The sequence below is a fragment of the Lytechinus pictus genome, chromosome 15 (assembly GCF_037042905.1).
Source record: "Lytechinus pictus isolate F3 Inbred chromosome 15, Lp3.0, whole genome shotgun sequence".
Classification (NCBI taxonomy): domain Eukaryota; kingdom Metazoa; phylum Echinodermata; class Echinoidea; order Temnopleuroida; family Toxopneustidae; genus Lytechinus; species Lytechinus pictus.
The window spans coordinates 26,905,110-26,927,831 of NC_087259.1; the positions used below are offsets into that span (position 1 = coordinate 26,905,110).

The 22,722-nt window shown below is 38.0% G+C and overlaps 1 protein-coding gene across 1 annotated transcript in view; it reads right to left on the reverse strand.

Moving 5' to 3' along the window:
* The window catches only part of LOC129278005 (nonsense-mediated mRNA decay factor SMG7-like), a 29,472-nt gene that overhangs the window by 4,932 nt on the left and 1,818 nt on the right, over positions 1 to 22,722 (reverse strand). Inside the window, exons 2-20 of the mRNA XM_054914198.2 lie at positions 20,383 to 20,414; positions 19,874 to 20,046; positions 19,140 to 19,211; positions 18,583 to 18,754; positions 17,677 to 17,899; positions 16,867 to 16,961; positions 16,035 to 16,301; positions 15,015 to 15,171; positions 13,957 to 14,094; positions 13,318 to 13,431; positions 9,857 to 9,996; positions 8,278 to 8,408; positions 6,939 to 7,688; positions 5,980 to 6,384; positions 5,047 to 5,786; positions 4,358 to 4,670; positions 3,728 to 3,846; positions 2,529 to 2,650; positions 1,826 to 1,941 (exon numbers count right to left, since the gene is read on the reverse strand). Of these exons, the coding sequence (XP_054770173.2) occupies positions 1,826 to 1,941; positions 2,529 to 2,650; positions 3,728 to 3,846; positions 4,358 to 4,670; positions 5,047 to 5,786; positions 5,980 to 6,384; positions 6,939 to 7,688; positions 8,278 to 8,408; positions 9,857 to 9,996; positions 13,318 to 13,431; positions 13,957 to 14,094; positions 15,015 to 15,171; positions 16,035 to 16,301; positions 16,867 to 16,961; positions 17,677 to 17,899; positions 18,583 to 18,754; positions 19,140 to 19,211; positions 19,874 to 20,046; positions 20,383 to 20,414 (4,279 nt within the window). The remainder of the gene's footprint in view (positions 1 to 1,825; positions 1,942 to 2,528; positions 2,651 to 3,727; positions 3,847 to 4,357; positions 4,671 to 5,046; positions 5,787 to 5,979; positions 6,385 to 6,938; positions 7,689 to 8,277; positions 8,409 to 9,856; positions 9,997 to 13,317; positions 13,432 to 13,956; positions 14,095 to 15,014; positions 15,172 to 16,034; positions 16,302 to 16,866; positions 16,962 to 17,676; positions 17,900 to 18,582; positions 18,755 to 19,139; positions 19,212 to 19,873; positions 20,047 to 20,382; positions 20,415 to 22,722) is intronic.

Consider the following 22,722-nt stretch of genomic DNA (forward strand, 5'->3'; position numbering starts at 1 on the left):
AATAGGGGGCTCTAGAACTATACTTCAGTCTTAAAATTGGGGTATCTGGAAGTGCTCTACGATCAACGATTGCTAAAAATGTAATGCTCTGGAATGGCACAAATCAAACGTGTTTCAGAGCATCACATGAATATGCAAGAAATTGGTAATGTTTCTGTGTAATGAACCAATCAGCGGTCTTCGTATTCACGCAGTCAATTGCACTTTGCCATTGTGCTGTGCTGAGTCTAAGCGGGCACTGGAACAAGAAATCACAATTTTGAGGGTCTCTGGAACGGGGGGAAAAATATTAATTTCTATGGATTTCTAAATTGGTGATGCTCTGGAACGGAAATTTAAGCTGAAAATGGGGGTTTCGACCACGGCACATACGTATCATATACTTATACTAAGTACCCCCTCCGGGATTTCCTCCTGGGACAATTGCTTGTCCGCTGATGATAACACGTTTAAGAGTTAGGTTTAGAGTTGTGATAAGATTTTTTGTTAAGAATAAAGTGAGGACTATGATTGGGATTAGGTTCATGATTAAGGTTAGAATATGGTTCTGGTTTGGCTTCGTGTGTGGGTTTTTCACAGGAGCCATTTTAGCAGGAGCATGTGTTATGGATATGGCAATTTGTGACATTTTTGGTATCCCATTTACAGAAAGAACTTTGAACCATATGACATCCAAAACATCAAAATCCTAGTGTGAAAGCCTCATCTAAGATACATTGAATGAACATGTAGGGCCTAATCTCAAATACTTTGTTAAGGCCCTGTCACATCGTTCCGGGCAAGCCTTGCGGGTAACTATTTTTGCTACCTGCATGTCACCTTCATCAACAGTATCTTCAACGTATCTCACACAGAAGCGTACACCACTGGTGTTCATCCTTGACATCATACTCTTCAAGTGGGGGGATGAAACAATAGATCATCCCACCTTAAACAATAGATTCACAACACAAATCAACATCCATGGCGCACGCAAGCCTCATTTGCACGCATAATTTTTTTTTTAACATGCTCAAAACTTTGTTACGGGTGATTGCCCGCAACTCATCCCCTAGGCTTTCATGGAACAATGTGACAGAAATCTTACAAGATTCATGACAATTTTGTATGGCCTCAATTGCTTAGTATTCCTTATGTTTGCCTTGAGTTAGGATGCAACTCAAAACACCAACATCATAATCACATAACTTCTAAGAAAAGGATTTATATAACTCATCAGTATATAATTGAGTAAACATCCTTTCTTTCGCTTTAAACCTGGTAAGCCAACAGAAGACACGGTGAGGATTGTTATGCGTGAAACCATTTTATTACCACACAACCCAGTCTCGTATCTGGTGAGGTGTAGTCTTATATCCAGATGTAATAACATTAAATCACATTATGCAACAATCAGGACAGGAATCAGGTAGATTCAAGCAATCACTATATAGGTTATCACGTATTACCCAAATCCCAGAGGATTCAGTACACAGTGGCCCGTATTCTGAAGTCAGGTTTAAGTTAAACTCAGGTTTAAAGTTGTGGTTTAAGTATGGACAGCCAAAAGTATCAATTTTTTATTAAGTTGTATGTTTCTTATGTTTGCTGTGCTCTTTCTTGATTCATCGATGGTGAAGACAATAATCTGTATATACTTCCTGGACAATTATGAATGATTTGAGAGCCAAATGAGCTGAAATATTATATCCCTACTGTTAGTGATTTATGTAACAATTGGCTGTCCATACTTAAACCACAACTTTAAACCTGAGTTTAAGTTAAACCCGACTTCAGAATACGGGCCAGTGAGATTAAGGAATAAATACATTTGTTCTGATAATACCTGTATTCTCTCTGGTAAGAGGCTGCTGGTTGGTGAGCTGGAGAGCTGAGGTTCCCTCCACTTTAGGCCCAGGGTACTTCCTAAACCCTCCCCTGACTTACTCAATCCTCCATCACCTATGGGAACAAGTATAAATACATATGTTTAAATACAATAATTTAGAAGTATTCTCTCCTGACTGAATTCCCCACTTTCTAAAATGACATTGAAAGATAAATAAATGTGAGTGTAGGTATAGGTATAAATAGATCTTCATTTTTTAAAGTAAAAGTACAATAATAACCACAATTAGTCTCCATGTTAGCAAGCTGTTAGTCGATGTGTTGAAGAGATAAGATTCCATTCAAAATATTGTCTGTATCTGACTATAAACACAGCCCTTCTATAGAAGAGAAAATAATTTAAAACATCCTTACAAAAATAATTAATGAATCCCACTTACCCAGTAGACATTCTCAATGACCAAACTGCCACATAAATGCCTATACTTCATCTGAAATGTAGCTAGATCATGTTAAATATGAATAAATTTTATGCTAAGAAACAACTTTTTACCAAAATGGTAACCTCTTCCTATAGGTGTAGTCACACCAACGAAACTGAATCCAAACCAATCCAATGGTCTGTCATTGGATATATCGTAATAGCTTTGATCAGACTGAAGTCGGTTTCATTGGTGTGACAGGCATAATTAGAGACTCACCTTCTTCCTGCCTAGATGACCAGGGGGAGGGTGAGCTGAAGAGAGAATAGCTATTACCACTGCTAGAGAAGACATTCTCTTCATCTGGCTGCTTCCCTTTCAACGCACTCCCAGAGAAGTAGCTGCAATCAATAGAATACATGTAAATAACAAGAGAATAAAAACTTATCCATACATCAGGTTTATCAAACTATAAACAAAGAGCCTGCTATTAAATGGACACTATGCCATGTAACATTTATTATGAGGCTGATTTCTACAATTGATTACACACAATGGTTAAAGATAAATACCAGTTTTGGTTAACGATCACAAAATCCAATAAAATTCCAACCCAAGTGTTTGTATGTATAACTAAGAAATACATGTATGTGCCAAATGGCTCTGGAAGAAAATGCGTAATTGCTGACAAATGGCCAAAAAAGGAAAGCATGGAATTCCATCAAATGTCAGGTATTTTTCCAAGCAATATTAATACACTGTCCCACATATACTAATCTGTGTGAGTGATCATCACAATTATCGATTTTGAGCTATGATTTCATGATTTCACGTTGAACATTAATGTACCAGATCTAGATCTATGATAATATGGTGACAATTAACCTTGATTTAAAAGACATTCTCATGAAACAATCATGGGCTGCAACTACTTTCTTTTACCTTTTAATGCAATAACGGAAATCAGCCCAAAGGTCAATTGTAAGCTCTATGTGAAGGGGTACTGAAAGCATTTCCTGTATTTGTATAGCTATCAAGCAAAATTCAAATTGTTTATCAAATCGGAGAGAAAATCCTAAATATTTGTATCCACAATAATTCCAGCTGATGCTAGGAGGTATATGTATATCCAAAGTAGCAAGAAGTCATTATCAAATGTATTCTTTTTAATTTGAAGCATCCTCCCAAATGTCAACCAAATTCATAAGATACCTTCATTTCCAGTTGACTGCTGGTTATTTCTAATAAGTGTGATAAGATGTCCTTATTTTCATGGCATGAAAAATCAATTATAATTCAATGGATTCATATTTGGCAAACTCCAGAGCAACACAAATAGTGAATATTTATAATTTTCTATTATTGTAACAGTTAGTACAGGATTTGGCATTCAGTGGAAAAGAGACTGCTCTATTCACATCGATATTCTGTACCATCGCACTCATACCCATTTGCTTTTTTAATATGAATGTATTTACCTGTTCTTGGCTACAGCTGACTGGTGATGTTGTGGAGTGGAATAGGACGAGGATGAGGATTCTCGTTCAATAAATGGTTCTTGTTGGAATAAACTCTGTCCACTCCCACCTGAATTCATCTAAATATATAATAAACAAATTCAATTAATCATTGATCAATGTTTTTTGTGCTTCTGAGTGGGCTAATATATCAAAGTGTCATTATTTCTGTGTTGCTTACTTTTTTTTTTTGGGGGGGGGGGACAATGTCAATCAAGCATTAGATTAGATTAATCAAATCTAGAAAAGATTTTCATTGGTTTCTTTCAAAAGGAGAACCAATCATTCGGTTGACATTTTCTGTCCCTCGCATTCCAATGGTTTACTTCTATTAGAAATGTATTATCAATCATTTGATTTACGATTAGTTCTATAGTTGCCCTTATTTGCTAAATACACTAGCAATAATAATAAAAATATCAAATGATAATACTACTACTTCTAACAAAATAATAACAGTTTATGATGATGATGATGACGACGACGATGATAATGGTCATTATCTTTATCATTTTTTTAATCATCGTCGCCATCATCATCATCATCATAATAATAATACCAATCAGAATTATTACAAACATGTATGATTACCTGATTAAACAATGCATCCTGGGAAGGTCGTCTAGTTCCCTCAGTCACCATCTGTTCCCTGCTGTCTCCAGTCCACCGAGCGTTATAACCAGTAGATGTCGTCTCCTCCGACCCCCTCCTTACAGCATTGCTCCCGGCTCCACCACCCCCAGAGCTTCCTCCTCCTGCCTGAGGTCCAGGGAAGATTCCCCGGAGATGCTGGTTGCTTTCTTCTCTGTTCTCCATTCTCCAGGCGGTATCAGAGCTGGAGGTGGGGGGCTGGGAGGATGTAAAGCCAGAGGCAGATTTCTCATACAGTCCCCCAGACGATCTCCTAATACCATAGAGTAGAAGAAATACGTACATACCATGAGATCATGTTGATCCTAGTAAATACTCACAATATAAACATTATAAGAAAATATTATGGACAAAAAAATAAGCCAATGTAGCACTAGATCCCCAATTCTGTTTTATCATTATTTAGAAAACATTTGAACCAAGGAAAGCTTGGGGGGATTACTTGCAAAAATTATCAGAAAAAAAAACACAAAAGATGTGAGTAAAAAATTATGATTTTTTTTTTAATTCAAGATTTCTTGAGAAAATACAAAGGCAAAATGTAGAAAAGATGGAAGAACAGTAGATTTCCATTTTATCAATGTGTTTTAAAATGGAAGAAAAAACAAAGACAAATGAATTCAGCATACCTGTATGGGAAAGATTGTGGTTCTTGAAGACCCGAATCTTGCCCAAAGATATCACGTCCAAATTTGAGGTTTTCCCCACCCAACATCTGCTGCTGCTGGGGGTGCTGTTTTTCTTGTTGATTAGATGACGGTGTGAAGAATGAAAAAGCATCTCCTGGCTCGTAAGACCTGGAAACCTTAGCTTCCAGGTCTGACTGAGGAAACAGATCTTTCTGATCAGGCTGCTGTGGTTGAACCTTCCTGAAAGCTGACCCTCCTTGGGATCTGTTGCCAAGTTGGTTGTATCCTATCGTGCCTCTCTGCTCTCCTTGCTGCATGCCATAGAATTCTGACCCACCAGGTCTGCCGTTGTTCTTGGCCAGCTGATCATCATAGAACCTTTCTGGAGCAGTGCGGAACCCAGGGGGATCCCTTACATTCTTTTGCTGACTGTTGTCCAAGTTGGCACGGAAGGCTTCAACAGAGTGCTCTTCGGGAGAATAGCGCATCTTGGTTCCGCTGTTACTGCTGCCGACGGGATTCTCTGGGACAATCTGCTGTTGCATCTTTGCAAGCAGTTCCAGGAGGTTTGCACCTTGGCTGTCTAGGATCTGAGGAGGAGGTCCTACACTTGGCTGTTGTTGCTGTTTCTGCTGTGACTGCATGCGACCTGGATGTTCATTTGAGTTGGCCATGGATGGCATGTAGTTCATCCGACCCTGATCGAAGTTTTGGTTAGGGCCATATCCCTGCATCTGCATCTGACAATAAATAAATACAAATACATGTAACGTCCTGAATGATCAAATCCAGAGATTTTCATCTACATTATATCAGCTCTAGTGCATTTCAATTCTTTTATTTAAAGAAATGATCTGTCATAGTGGAACACAAGGATGCCAAAAACAAATATTCAAATATAAAAAATACAAATTTATAACTTGAGATACATACTTCTGTAGGATTGGACATCCTTCTTGGAGGTTGGCTAGCCTGCACTGGCCCTTGGCCAAAGTCCTCAACTGAAGGAGACAGCCGAAATTGCGGGGAGTTGCCAATTGGACTACGGATAGGACTGGTATCCCTGCCCATGCCCTGCTGTCCTTGCTGCTGATACTGCTGCATGTCAGGTCTATTCCTCTGCATGTGAGTGTGGCCGAGTTTGTCCTGCATAGCTGCATTCCACATGCTGATGTTGGACATAGTGTCTCCAGGAGGATGATCTTCTTGTCTCTCTCCCACAGTGGGCATCGGACCAGGTCTGGCTGGCCAACCACCTTGGTGATGGTGATGACCCTGAGACTGGGGCATGTTAGAGTTGGGAGACATCTGAGTTCCTTGGGGCATCGGTGGTGGAATCTATGATTCAAGTAGAGATTAAGAACAAGGTTATAAACAAAATCAGTTGATCGATCTACCAAATACGCAAGGGGTTACGCCAATCAGATATTCTACTTTTTTCCAATACCATCTCTAGCTACACTGTGTGAGTACGGGAATAGACATAATATTAATTCCTAAAGGAGATATAAAACAGTAAGTATAAAGAGTATCACAGCTATTAATAAGATCTTTGTTTTACTCTTCCAGTTGGGTGTTTCATAAAGCTGGTAGTAAGTTAAGAACAGCTGTGTGGAAAAAGGGTGACCCTTTCTGTGAGTAAAATCAACACATTAAAATTTGGGGTATATCATTTACCACAAGAAACGGTCACCAGTTGTTCATAAAGTTATTTGTAACTGGCAAAAAGATTTATGAAACACATACTGGGGCTCCAAAGAAACATATCACCCTGTGAAGATGTTGTAACAGGAATGACATAATCCAGAAACACGGTTGACATTACGTGAATATGTAAATGTTATCAAGCTGTGCTGTAACTATCAGCATATCATATGAATTCTACATCATACCTGGACCTTCGGGGGCTGCATGTGAGGAGGTACTCCACGAGGTGATGGTGGACCGTCTCTTGGAAGATGCGGTGGTTGTCCATCTCTACTGACATCCCTGTGAGGCTGTTGCCATCCTGGAGGAGCTACATGGGGCATGGGAGGGGGGCCCATTTGTCTGGGTGGGGGAGGGTGCATTGCCCTGTGTGGGGCATTCTGGGAGCTCGGGTTGAATGACGGTGGAGGGCCCAAGGGTGGAGGTGGATACATCTGATCAGGAGGAGGAGGCGGCATCCCCATCGAAGGTGGGGGAACTCCAGGCGGTGGTGGACCTGGTGGTGGTGGTGGGTGTCCATAGGGGTGTGGCAGGCGCTGCTGACCCACCTGTTGGGGATATGGGCCAGATGGAGGAGGATGTCTTGGAGCAGAGGCAGGGCCTGTGCCCTGGGGCTGCTGTCCTGGCTGTACAGATCCAGGTCCAAGATGTGGTTGAGCATTTGGGTGCGGGTGAGCGGTAGGGTTGGACTGAGGCATAGGGTGGGGCTGCGAGGTAGGGTGTGGTTTCTTAGGGTAATAGGATGAAGGCTCTTGGGCAAACGCATGGGGAGGGTTCTGCCACTGGACATGACGCTTGGTTGCTTCCTGGTCTTTGGTGGTGCTACTACTTGGTGATTTCGAGGACTTGGAATTGCTACCTTGATTAGATCTTTCTTGACCTTTGTAGGTCACTGTTGGCTTATTCACATCACTATTTGGCCTGGACATTATTGCCTAAATATGAAAGGTATAAAAGAGGTTGATATTCAATATATTCACAATTTGACCTAGAAATAATAAAAATATGGATATAACTATATCAGTTCATCTGAGCTAATAAATTCCCTACCAAACACCATCATTACCAGGTTCCCTCCTCCACCCCCCCCCCCCATAAATCCCATGAAAGTGATTTACCTTGAATTTTTAAAAACTCTACTAAAATACTATCTCACCTTCATTGCATTAACTGTAACCATCGCTTCTACATTGTTCATATAAACGTCAATAATATTATCAATAACTGACATTGTTAAATATCCAAATTCTGTGACATCAGAGATGCCAACCTGATCAAGAACATTTCAGTATTTAAGGCCTGAAAATCAGTATTTTGTTGAAGAAATCAGTATTTTCATAGAAATACCATAGGACAACACATAAAACTGAAACTTTATAAATCAGAATTTTGCATAAAACCACCAGTATTCTTTCTAATTTTTCAGTAATAATTACTGAAAACCAGTACTACTTGGCAGCTCTGTGACACGCATTCCCCTAACAATATTTTCACTTGACTATAGTATCGAACATCTTGCTTTACCTGTACAGCTATTGTTTTGCTCTGGTTTTCTTCGCTTCCCCTCTCTCTGCTGCCATCTTTCCTCTGCATTCCGACAATCTTCTTGGGGGTCTCTTTCTCAACTGATGCTGATCTGGATGACGACTCAGAGCCTAAAATAAATACATAACGAGCAGAATAGATAGGATAAATGGTGATATCTTCTACAACCCAACAGATTTACATTCACACCTGGGCCCCGTTTCATAAAAGTTACTATTATAGTATATATTATAAGTACCATCCAATGGTATCTTTCATGGAATCCTAGATTTTGATTGGCTGTTGAGCAATGTTGTCATGGTAGTTACCATTGGATGGCAAAGTTACCATAATAGTAACTTTTATGCAACGGCACCCAGAGCGGTGTTTCATGAAGCTCATATTGAAGACTTTACAAAAATAGTTATGCTCGACTTTAATCATAAATTTCAGCTTTAATGATGATTTTACAGATTGATAAACCGATCAAGATCTACCATAATGTGACAACAAATGACCTTGATTTTATGAACTTTCATGTGACATTAGTAGGCCTATTTGCTGCAACTACATTCCTATGCCTAAAATTGCCTGTAAGCACTTTTATAGCATATTATCATATTATTATATACAAAGTTGTGGCGTGAGCATGTAATCAAATCTACATCGATAAGTTACAAATTGATGCACATTTTCGAGGTTCGAGTGCTGATCACATCTGTCAGATAGTGTCGTTAAAGGTCAGCCCCAGGAGTAAATAATCATATCTGATTTATACACACCTTTAACCCTAGACTGGGCTATTTCGACGCCTAAGAAGACTGGGGGGGGGGCTGATTCAGCCCCCCCTTATGATCTCGGCCGTCGATCGCGTGATCGCGATGAAAATTGGCACACGCGTTACTCATGGCATTATCTACAAAACTATAATATCAAATTCTGCAAAAATCTCATTGCTCATTAATTATGCTAATTTATGCGTAAAATCATAAGTTCCCTCTAATTAATAAAATAATGCCCCTAAAATGCTAATTTTTGTTTCACATACTCTAGATAGGCATCTGATCAAATTTATTTTTCAAAAATTTCAACATCACATTTATTTTCTGATGTATTATATTGTTTTCTAAATTTCTTATTTACATGTATTTCTTTGTTTTTCGACTTTTGTTTTTTATTGTTTTTTCAATGGAAATTGTTGGGGACTTTATTTTGACCATAAACAAGATAAAATTAATTGATTTTAAGCCATAAAAGGAAAAATGATACATTTTATGAATTTTGGCTAAAATCACTATTTGCATTGGATTTGTACACAAATTCATGTTTTTGAGTAATTTTGGGTCTGCATGCACTTACGAAATGTTGCGTAATTTCAGGACCGCATACCCGGGGGTCACAATTTTGGTCTCAAAAGTTGCGCAATACTTGAAAGTAAAAAGTCAGCGAGCGACGCAGTCAAAAATTTCAAGCGGCGTATTTATCGCGAAAAATGTCGAGGGGGGGCTGAATCAGCCCCCCCCCCCCGTCTTCTTAGGGTTAAAGACTCAATCACACATTTATCATCATCTCTACATACCTTTTGCATTAGATGCTGCTGCCTTTGCTGCCCTCTGTTGTCTCTGTTGATGATGGGAGGATCTCCGTGATGTCACATCGTCTCCAAGAGGACTAGTAAAGACAAGCTTATTTGAAGAGTTTGTTTCCACTTTCAGCAGACTGGAAAAAAGGAGACAAAAAATATATCATAAAATCATCTCATATTTTGAGGAATTAAGAAAGAATGGGACATTCCATCCCATCTTTTTTTAATTATTTTATTTGATGTATTCAGATAAAAAAACATATTTTGGACACATTATAATTCAATTATCCCCACCCTTTGTCAGTAATATCAATATACATTAGTGGAAGTTATGGTTTGCAAAAGGGAATCTATAGAAATTTCAACAAATAAATATGGTATATTAGTAATGGCCATATTTGTGGTGATTCAAGGAAGCTGGTTCTATTAGTTTGATATGAAATTTATCACTAGCTGAGTACATGCCAATCTGTGTCTACTTTCAGGGCTACACATATTAGGCAAAGATGAAGACTTTTTATACAGGGAATGTAAAACTACTGAGTAACAATTTTTTAAAACAAGTTGAGCATCTCTGGCAGTATCACCTGCATCACGTGATTCAATATAGCAGCAGTGCTGACTTTGAACACTACTATAACATAATTATTCACAAAAGACACAATTAATATAATGATACTATGCTCATTGGAAACAAATTTTTGGCATTACTCCTATGTGTTAATAAAGATCGCTTGCTTGATCTGTAATAAAAATCATAAGTCAGAACAAATTGGAACCAGTGGGATTCGAACCTGTCATCTGCTGCTTGCCGGGCAGCGACTTAACCACCAGGCTATTCTGGTTCACGACCAAGTCACGATGAACCTGGAAATTTTCGGTATTACTCCTATGTTTCATTACAGATCAAGCATGCGATCTTAAACACATAGGAGTGATGCCGAAAATTTGTTTACAAATGATCATTTCTCCTATTAAAGCCTCTTTATTGACTATCTATTGTCCACTGCGGACTGCATTTGCATAATGAGTCAGAAAGAAGAGGATCGAGGCAAGTCATTTAATATCTACCGAAGACATGCATGTACATATTGCTAACATTTTGTGCCATGCTAGCTGTACATATTTCCGCACAAACAGCTAGTGAGCTACACAGGTGACCCATGCAGCACACCTTTATCTTGGTTGTTGTCCAGACATTTTGCTATTTCCTCTATTTGGAATCTAAAATGTGGCGATACATGGACCTTAGTAATTAAGAACAGGACAAACAGTGTGAGTAGAGTAGCAGGGTCCGACATTACAGAAAAGAATAGGAGAAGGAACTTCAATGGTTGCGATACAATGGGGAGAAGACAAGTCATGTTTTGTACTGTGTGCAGAGAGGTTATAGAAAGATAGGCACAGTTGCAGGGAGAAGCCAGAACTTGTTCTTCAAAAGTTGCAAAAACCTTCCAATAGATGCTGCGAAGAAGCATTCAGCAAGTGCAAACCACATTGAAGCACTTGACATTAAGGCTGCCAGGAATTCGCCTGGAACATCACAAGGAGACAAAATGATAAGGAAGTTCAACAAAACCAACATCAATTGATTGACACAACTCTTCAGGAATGCTCACTCTATCTCCAAAAAGTGCCGTCCCTTCAATGACTTTGTCTGGCTCTGCAGCCTCGATGAAGCCAAGGACATTGACAGCAGGACAACATACGGAACTGACAAGTATGCCCCAGTTTTCAGCCACTGAAATAACATAATTCATTGACGTTGGGAATAGACATAGGTCTAACTTAGACCTAGATCTATCTTCATTAACCTAGTCTAGCGTTCTTACTTATTAATTCAAGTTTTTGTTTTATCATCCGATCAATATTATTTTAGTCTCTCATCATGATTATTATATCATATCATATTATGACTGAAGTCTATAATTGAATAATTTTACCAAAAATAAATTGATAATCAGTACTGAAATTATTTTTTGTGTAGACCTCTAAGCTTACATTACAACTGGAGGAGGGGCACCAGGACATGTGATGAGTGCCCCCAAAACGGGGGCCAGAAACTTTCTTCTTTAAACAAAAATTACATCCCTCAGATATTTTCATGGGTCCCTCAGGCAGGTTTAATTTGACAGGGTGTGAATACTGATTAAGAAATGACTGTGTTATATTCTTTAGGCAGGGAGGAAATAGCTTATGAATCATTGGTTGTTGTTTTTTTCCCCCGAGGTGGAAAGACTTGAGATGAACAAATGGCATCCTGGAATCAAATTGCTCAATTATAAGTGAAGGGACAATGGATTCCTCCATCATCAAGGATGAAATTGTGTAATTTGCGCCATGAAAAAGATGGCCAGACAAACTTGGAGTTTGTTGCTTTTGTCAGGGTTGTGCAGGCTGATGCCAAGTCCACACTAATGCAATTTTGAGTTTGCTCTCTGACCAACTGGGCATTTCTACAGAAAATATTTCCAGAAAGATGGTAGGGGTCAGATCTAATGGAGTGGTAACCAAAGTCAAAGCTTACAACCAAGAGCTAAAAGCTGTGTACAGCTCATCATTTGGAGCTAGCATACAAAGATGTTATAAAGAAGACAACCATCTGTAGTAATGTCAATACGTTGATTGTTAACTTGTATCTATATTACGAGCACAGCTCCAAGAACTGTAGTGCACTCAAACAGGCAGCAGCAGCAGCAGACTGATACTGTTCTGCTGAGACTTGCTAGTATGTCTATCTCTTGGTCTACATGTTGCACTAATAAACAAGATCAAGACTTTTCTTAAAACAATGATTGGACTTATTATTGCACCAACAGTTTCCATATGTGTAGTTCTTGATGAGGTGAATGTGCTGCAATTTTTTTTTTCATTTAATCAATTCATTGAGAATTATCATCTTGAAGTAGGTTGAGATGAAAGACCATTTGAGTGGAAATTGAAAAATGTGTTGAAAAAGATTAAGGATGAAATATATTTTGGAAAGATTCTGAAAGTTGTTAAACGTCTTTCTTGAAGTTGTTTTTGTCCTTAGTTACTTTACTCTCTGAATACATATAATATCGAAACAGAGAGAGCAAGGTAGACTGACTGTATCTCATTCTGATAAAACCGTAAGTCCATTTTAAGTCTGTTACTGTAGGCAAGGGGCTTGAATAGTTGTACGATTAATTTTTAGTACAATTAATCCTCATAGTCACATATACACGTAATAATACACAAGGTGCTGATGATTTAAAAAAAAACATATTGTGATGGCATGTTTTAATTTTTCAAACTTGGGCTCCCTGAAACCCATGCAGGCTCCCTAAAAAAAGCTTGACGAGCCTAGCTGGCTTCCTAATAAAAGTAAAGGTCAGGGCCTGATTACGCATGCAACAATAAATTTGATTGGTGATTTCTATTTGGTGATTAATTGTAAGCCTCAGTGATAAAGGCCTAGAAGTGTGACGTACCTTGGTTGATGATGAGCAAGCCATTTTCCCTGACTGCTTAATCTCTGACTTCTCTCTTGGTTGATTGCATTCCTATTCCAACCTTGCCTCTTGTTCTGACCAAAGTCTAGATCCCTGAAAAACACCCCAAAAAATAATTAAAAATTCATGTCAGTCTGTGTAAATAAGAGCTCTTGGGACCAGAGAAACATGCTTGGCATTAACATTAACACATCGTTACTGCTCGATTTACCTCAGATTACCTTGCTTAACCGTGTGCAAATTTGTGTGAGCTACAACAAGCTCACAGGCAAAAGGCTGTGTATTGCTTTTTGTCGTTTACGGAGCAATACGCAGATTCAAATGAAAAGGAGTGAGCAAAGCATTAGGCAACATATTATTTGATAACTTAATCACTTTCTAGTTGTCTAGATTCACAACAAATTTCACACTCACAGATGTGAATCAATTTCAGACTTCTCTTAAAATCTTTCAACAAAAATCACTCGCTGGCACAGGTTGAGGAAGCAATAGATTATTAGTCTCATAAAAAATGATCAAAGAGTAAAAAGAAACAACACCCATGCTTGCTGTCAAGTACTTGTAAGCAACATCAACTTTTCTAGAATCAGAAAGAAAAACATAATTGTGACTCCTTACCTTTGAAACTCTTGGAGAGGTGTAAAGCCATCAAGAAGATTATCCTCAGGGAGTGGGAGAGAGCTGGTGGAGTCATCGCCCTGAGGTGACGCATCTACCTGAAGGGACGTCAGCACACGACCAAGCTTACTCCATACCCTGCCAATAAAAACACAAGAATAGTCACGGTTTCTTGCACTGTAGCTTGGTACTGCATGTGTTTTAGCAGGCAGTTGGTATCCATGCAAAGGATTCTAAATCTCAATCACCCTTCCAGCTACTTTTGTCATCATAATTACTAACAAACTTGTAATGTTGGGTGGAAATTATTTTAATTTTGGCCGGATGAAGGGGGTATTCATATTCAAAGTTATCCACAAAAGAAAACTCATATCGCAATAGTGTAACAGCATACCACTGATAAATTGTCTGGAAGGCATAGTGTCCATGTGTTGCAGGCGGACTGCACTGGTGCAGACACCCACCATGCCCACTGGGCATGCTGAGGCAGGGCGTACATTGAACCTTGACTATGTGTTGCTTGCTGTGATAGTTACATTTCATGTAAAAATTTAAGGGATTTTTTTTTACTATACATTAAATTAAGCCCATATTCTGAAGTCAGGTTTAACTTAGACCATGGTCTAACTCTGTGATAAAATTATGGGAAGCCAAAAGTGTCAAAATTTGTATTGCATTGTATGTTTCTTATGTTTACTCTCCTCTTTCCTGGTTTTTTTATTGTGAAGACAATTATCTAATTATAGTTCCTTGACAATTAAGAATGATTTGAGAGTTAAATGAGCTGAAATATTATATCTCTACTGTCAGTGATTTATGTCTCAATTGGCTTTCCATACTTAAACCACAACTTTAAACCTGAGTTAAAATTAAACCCGACTTCAGATTACACGCCTAAAAGTTTAAAAATTCAAATACACATATACACTTGGAGAGACGCAAAAGCATGTGTACTGCTCACGAGCTCATCAAAAAAATTGAAATGAAATTTTGAATAAAGTCAACAAGTGGCATGATCTAACTGACCACAAAACTTGGGGGGAGGGAGTGATTCTTACCCAGTCTTGTTTGAGAGGACTGGGTCATCAAAGATTGCTGGCTGCAAGTAAATCCATCCCAAGAGAAGTCGCACAGCGGGTAGACCTGGCCAACCATCTACCGGGGATTCCCCTCCTTTCTGAGGGGCATAATGAAGCATCATCTGAAGCAAATTGACTGTAAGGAAGACAATGAGAAATGTTTTATATTCACTTGGTCTACAACCAGTTGGTGTACTTCTCAGGAAATCCAGACCTGCCAACCTCTGGGAATGAAAAATTGTATTCTGTGATTTAAAAAAAGTGTATTTTTCCCCAAAAAAGTGTACTTCATAATAAAATGCGTGGCGCACTCACTCATCGCGGCGCTCAAGCTGCATGCAAGCTAAAAAGCGCACTGCTCTTGCAGATGAAAAAAAAAAACATTTAAACATGTGTATATCTCACCCTGGTTTTAACAAAATGATTGAAAAAAAAACAAGTTACCTGAAATTACATTGATCTAATAACCATATTTGTGTAAGTTTTATGAAATAGAAACATATAGAGATGATTTTTCTCAATTTTTTTTTATTTACAAAAACATATTTTTTAAAGAAAAAACATACTAAACATGCAAAAACGTACTAAATATGCCAAAAACGTACTGGTTGGCAGGTCTGGAAATCCAATACTAAACCCATTTGGTACACTATTTGTGTAATTCACATTTAGTATTATGCTCTGTTGGTTTAATTTCCACTTTGCTTACTATGATTATTTTACTATTTAAATTGAAAATTTGGTCCATAAATAATTAATCTAACCATAAATTCTTTGTGGAGTAAGACCCTAATGGATCGTAAATGAATTGGGTATAGTGGAAATAAGACAAACTGGTAAATGACTTAATGTGCTAAATGGCAATTAGATCGTTTGGCTAGTTGAGGAACTTGTTGGAGATAAAGTAAGAATAGACCAAGTGGGATGAAACCTAACAGAAAGTAGTCAAATCACCCTCCAATGTATTCTTATTTCAATCAGACAGACAAAACTACTCACATGTGAATCCCATCACCAAAGTCCAACACTGGAGGTTGTTCGCTGCATAAGGTCCTAGGTCCTGAGCTCCGACCAATCCTCCAAGATCTGTAACAACCGCTTTGGTCCCACGCTCTCCGTTGTTTACGTGCTGGCGAATGCTATGCAGGGCAAACAAATTGATGGCTGCCATCTGTGTCAGCTGGCGACTGGTCAGGATCTCCTGTGACAAGTGGCTTCGAAAGTTCTCCTCTAGCTTGTCCTTGATGGAGCTAGCTACTTGGAGATCTGCAAAAGTACATGACAGGAGGGAATTTTATATATCGGAACAATGTCTCTAAGCACTATACAGAATATTATTTCCCGGCCATCAGATTGTGGCTTGCCTGTACATAATGTATGCACTTTCTCCACTCCCTGGGGAGCATTCCAACAAGAATTTTCAAACTCAGTTTCTAGGTATACTTGGTATGCTTATGCTTAGAGTGGTAAAGTGTGGCTTTACACATTGCCACAGGACCCTACATTGTGATGGGATTTGGACAGTATGACCCAGTGATTACAAAGCCAAAGTCAGAACAAAACATAAGCAATACGTCTAAATGTGACACTCGTCCAAACTCTCTATATTTCCAGGTATACATCACTAGATAAATGCCTGTTATTATCATCGTCATCATCATCATCATCACCACCATCATCATCATCATCATCATTACCATCATCACCACCACCACCTCCACCACCATCACCACAATCATCATCATCATCAGCATCATCAGCAGCATCATGACCATCATCATGACCATCATCATCATCATCACCATCATCATCATCATATCTATAAGTTTACCTTGTTCACATGTAGCCAAATACATGATGGCATGAAACTTGATAAAATAATGAATGAGTTCCACCTCACGCATCTTGAAGATCTTCACCTCATCCCTGTAATACAGATGTCAAAGATCAAAGGTTAGATGACAAAGAAGATTAAACACCACAAGAATAAAGTTTAGATAGGTATATAACGAGTCAGCATCAACAGCATAGAACTTATGAATTCTAGCTCCCACGGCATGTTCAAATACTACTTTTTTTACTGAGGCTTACATCATATATGTCTGAAAAATCAAACACTGTGGATGGGGAAGAAGATAAGGTTTGGGATGACACTTTGTTTTGAATGACCCTTTCTCTTGGATCATGGAGAGTTGTGATATGAATGGAAATGGAGATTATACCATTCAATGTCTGCATTTTACAACTTCCTGTCTCTGATTTATAGCAGGTAGGTTTGTTGTCTGAAACACATCAAAACGAAATTGTTTTTAAGTAATACTAGTATTACGAGAGTCAATAAATTGTGCACCCATTCAAAGAAGTTTCAATATCAAAGTGTTTTATATCGCATCACATTGTGCAGCTCTAATAATCTCTAAAGTTATCTCTAGAGTAATTTCCTAGTTCAAAAGGAAGGTGTAATGCTCTTTTTGTTATCAATACTCTAGTAGGTCCTGCCTGAAATAAAGTAAATAGAAAATATGTGTGGGACACACCAAGATTCTTGAATATTTTATGAAACTGCCCATATAGCACTTCAATGTCGACTAACATGGTTTGTGTTTAATAGTAGTGACCAAAATACATTCAAGATACTGACCGGTCAACCAGCTTTGCATAGGTGGTCTGAAGATTGGTGGCAGCTGCTGGGAAGGGATGCTTGACCGCTATGCTCCGGATGTAGTAAAAGGCCATTGATAGTTGGTCACCTTTGGTTGCCGAGACAATGGCCAGCTGATTGTATGGCTGACCGTTAGATGGCACAAGACTGGCTGCATGGCAATAGAAGCTTTCTGCTTGTTGTGTGTCATTACGGTAACGAGCTTTGGAGAATAATAAGATAAAATATTGACCTCAACATGATATAGATACTTTTCTCCCACAATGAAATAAGCTTCCACGGAGATGTCTGTAATTTGCATTTATTGTTTACAGTATTTTCTATCTATCCCCTTTTTATATCTCTTTTTTTTTCTTTTCTCTTTCTGACATTGCACATTAAGCAGGGTGAATTTGGTATACTATCATATCTCTTTTAATAATTATAACAGCCCATATAATACATCTTAGTCATAAATACATTGTTTTTGTATTGTTTTTTATGTAATATGATCAATACAAAGGTAAATGAGAAATGGGAAGACAATTCACATTTCCAAGTTCAAATTTATAAATATGAATATAATCGACATCAGCTATAAATGCTCCACTTTCTTGACTTTATACATTTTTATGAATTCCTTTCTCTCTCCAGCCATATATAACATAACTAAGGGGTGTTGCAGGAAAAATAATTGCAATCAATTGTAAATTAATGTGGCAAAGGTACAATTGGTAGAGAAAGTTTTATCTTTTTAATTTCCCTGTTCCAAGAAGTGATGTTAAACCAAGTGCAAATTTACAATCAATTGCCAGACATATGATTGATTTAGTGACCCAAAATAGACTTGTGATTGATTGTAAGATTCTTGCAATGTCCCATTACAATGGTCCATCAGAGCCTTACCAATATCACCTAGATGGACAAGACAATGTTGACAGATATAGTGGCATGACACAGCTTTGGGTTGAACAGGTTTCTGAGATGATGGCAGTGTATCTTGGAAAAGTCCCAAGCGTTGTGCTTTGATGCGACAGACGAGCTGTACGTTGAATGCACTGCAGATCTCTTGAAGGAGCTATATGAATTGTAAAAAGAAAAGAACAGTATGAATTACCACTTGGTCTCATTCCACTTTGTCTAATATCTTGTATTGAGCATTTCAGCATTGATCATTCTATGATATGCTCAAGGCTTGAGTAAACTTCCTGTTTCTCCTTCAAATTTTACAAATCTCTCCTTCTGACCTTCATCTTTTTTAACATTGAATCAAGTTGCTATCTTTGTAATAATTCATCGATCATCAGAAGTTATAAATGGTATTTTGAAGGTTATGACTTGCCATTCTAAACTGCAAGAAAAACTGGAAACTCATCTTCGTCACTTCATTTATAATTTTAAGCTGGGCATTCACATATTGTTTCTAAGCAGTAATTAAAACCAAAAATATGTAATCAACTCACCTGGATGTAGAAACCACTAGCATTGTCAAGTAGAAGAGAAAGCATGGCTTGAACTTCAGATCTCTTTGGATTCTAAAAAGAAAATTACATTAAAACAAATGAATAATCAATTTGAGAGATGGGAAACATTGTCATATTACACACAAGATGATCTGCATGTTTGAGTACAATTTTATGAGGTGTTTTGATAGTCACATGAATATAAGACAAGTGGAAAGCCTCTGGTAGTCTTGCTTTGCTATGCAGGAAAAACAAAAGACCACAACAAAAGTTTCTCTTTAAAGTTTACGTGTCAGAAATAAAGAAATGCCAATTTGATAAGAAAATGGTGATCTTTATTGTGATCCCAACTATTGATTTTACTATAACTTCAGTGATAACTTCCTTTTTCTTTTAGACATGCATGAAATATATTGGTGTAATAAAAAGAGGAACAATATGTGGGAAGAGGTCCCCCCCCCCACCACCTCCTCCATTGTTATCTTGTATGATTTTTTTAAGGGCTCATCATTAAATTCATTCAGCCACACCACAAAATGTGGACACTAATGGCGCAGTCACGTTTCCCCTACGGCGGCCATACGGCGAGTCAAATATAGCCGGTTTAACATTTTTTGTACTAGCTACATATAGATGGTTTGAATAAAAATGGATTAAATTTGCCAACGTAGGGAAATTTGACTGCAGCATTACCTGAATGCGACTATAACACAAAAAAGGAATGATCAACATACCATGCGATCCCTGGCCTTGTGCTGCAGTGAGGAAATGTGATTCTTGAAAACATGATTCCAGAGCTCTTGCTCCAGCTTCTTATCCAGCGCTGTCTCCAGGTCAAGCAGGAGCAACTGATGAAAGGCATCTTGCAATGCCTGTCTGGACACCCATGCATCGCTACCACCTTCAGCTGAATATGGACAAATATAATTAAAAATCCTAATAATTACTTCAGACCTTAAATATAAATAGCAGTTGTGGCAACAATCTTAAAATGTTGTATTTAAAAGATTTTTTTTCAAATTACAGTAAATTTGCCATATGGTATTACTATGGAAACCTTGAATTTGAATGACAGCTGAGCCCTGACACCATGGTAGTTGTCAAAGTTCCCATAATTGTAAGTCTTTTATAATTGGGTCCCTGATGTACATTATTTCACATTACCACTGTACACAATCATACATTGTCTTTCCTATTGTTAATGACCAATGATTATCAGATAGAGGTTCTGACTTAAGCTTACCTGTCAATTGTGCCTTGAGGTCATTTGCCTTCCTGCAAATAAAACAAAAAGAAATTGTGAAAGAGCAACCCTGACTTCTGAAACTAAACACAGTTGAAAATCACACTATTTTATTCACCTATTTCCTATAATACTCTTATTGTGAATACAATGGTCAGGCATTATGGAGAGTAACCTTGCAATATGATTTTTTTTCTCTCCAAAAGCCTTCTGGCTACCTATGCATTAGGATAGGGTTTGTCTTTACATTGACAAGTGCATTATTATTTATATTTTGATGTCCTTCCTGGAGATTTCTCAAGAACCAAAAATCAGCCGTCTATGCTAATTGGAACTGACAATGCAATGAACCTGTCCAGGATTCATTGCATTGCCAGTTCCAATTAGCATAGATATTTACATGTAAAATAATAAATACCGGCATGGCCATATTGCCATGTTCTTCCAAACCCTGTACACAAAACAGATTTTAAGTTAACGCTCCTCTAGAAATCTAGAAAAACCATATAAAATATGATAAAAAATCACTTATAAGATCACTTATTGTGGGCAGTGGGGTGAAACCATCCCTAAAACCAACAAAGCACATCACCCGACTTGGCGTCACCCTCGCAAACACTTTGACCTGGGCTCCATACGTCACATGCCTTGCAAAAAAGGTTTCAAAGAGAGGATATACAGTAGAAATCATTCTACTAACATAGGCTTACTCTCCACGGAGCCAGGGATTGGGTCCCATTCATGTGCGTGTACCGCAAAAAAATCTGAAAAGTTACAGACGCTTTGTTGGTGAAGAACAATAAGAAACAAGATGGCGGCGTAAACATCGAGCAAGTTTCCCCCGTCTTTTCATATTTTTTCAGATTTTTTAAAGAATTCTTGTTTAAAATGAAATCAATATCGTAGAAATGTCGGATATGTTGTATCCCATTTACATGATTTAGGGCTAGATCTTTTAGAAGGAAAATAGAAATCTCGGGGGCGAAATGTTCAGATTTTTTCGCAGTACACGCACATGATGAATAAGATGCAATCCGTGGAGAGTAAGCCTACATGTATGTTAGTAGAATGATTTTTACCCTCCAGAAGCCTCCTGGCTATCGTGACCATCTTATGTACATGCAGTGCCTAATGGAGTAAGCATAGCCTGGAGGCTTCATTCTGGAGAGAAAAAGTAGTACTACTAATGTAGGCTTCATTCTGGAGAGTAAAAGTAGTACTACTGATGTAGGCTTACTCTCCATGAAGCCTGGGTCAGCATACCATTGCTCTACACGCACCGACGAATTGGGCAACAATAATGTTGCGCCAAACTACTAGTTATTTTTATTTTTTTAGCCCAAACTTGAGTACATGGGCTACAATATTGGTTAGCAACTTTTGGCCAAAAATGGTTAGTTTTTTTCATAAAATGACGTTTAAATTCATTAAAATATTAAAAGTAGAGGAGCGTTTCCTTACATTTGTTGTTGTCGCCATCTTGCCGTCTTTGTTATCGTAGCCAAAGATACTAGACGCATATAGAGGGCGACAATATATGAGCAGTGCCAACTTAGATGTTTAAAAAATTAAAATACTTGCATCGGCTAATAAATATCATGAAATCACTTCATGATATTATACGATTCATGATATGTTGGCACTGCTCCACCCATGGGTGCATTACTGCTGCCGTGTACAGGAAAATTGAAGGCACAGCGCATGCCAAATTGCAACAAACTCCCGCGAATTTCACAAGAGGATTTATAAGATAAATTCCTCCTACGAAACTTACCAAACAATGTGAAGTCAATTCCCCCTAATACATGTATATGATGAATATCCCTCAAATAGCGTCATTTAAGCGTTGATTTTTGTTCTCGTTGACAAAATATGGAGCTTGCTTCGATTTCCCAAATTTTTCGTCTAACTAGCTAAAGAGGGCACGCGATTTATCAAAGACACTACAAGGGAAAGACTAGGCACAAAAACTATTTTACATGTAAATCGATGCAAAGCATTACGCGAACTCGGCAAAGTGTCCAATCTTTTTACTGTAAAGACTTTGATGGAACATTTATTGACAAACGAACGGTAGCACTGCAGGCTTCGTTCAAGGTACGAAGAATTTTTTTTTTTTTTTAATTTGTCATCGCTTTGAATGTTTTCCAAAAAGTATTATCATCAGAAAATAATATAAAAAGTATGTTTTTTAAGTTATTGCATTTATTGGTGTCTATATTTTATCAAACGATCATGGGAATTGCGCACACAATGAATCGAGAATCTAGTTTAAAAAATACAGAGAAGCTGAATTAAGGTTGTGAATTGTATTAGCGCCACCAACGACCTTCCTTTTAT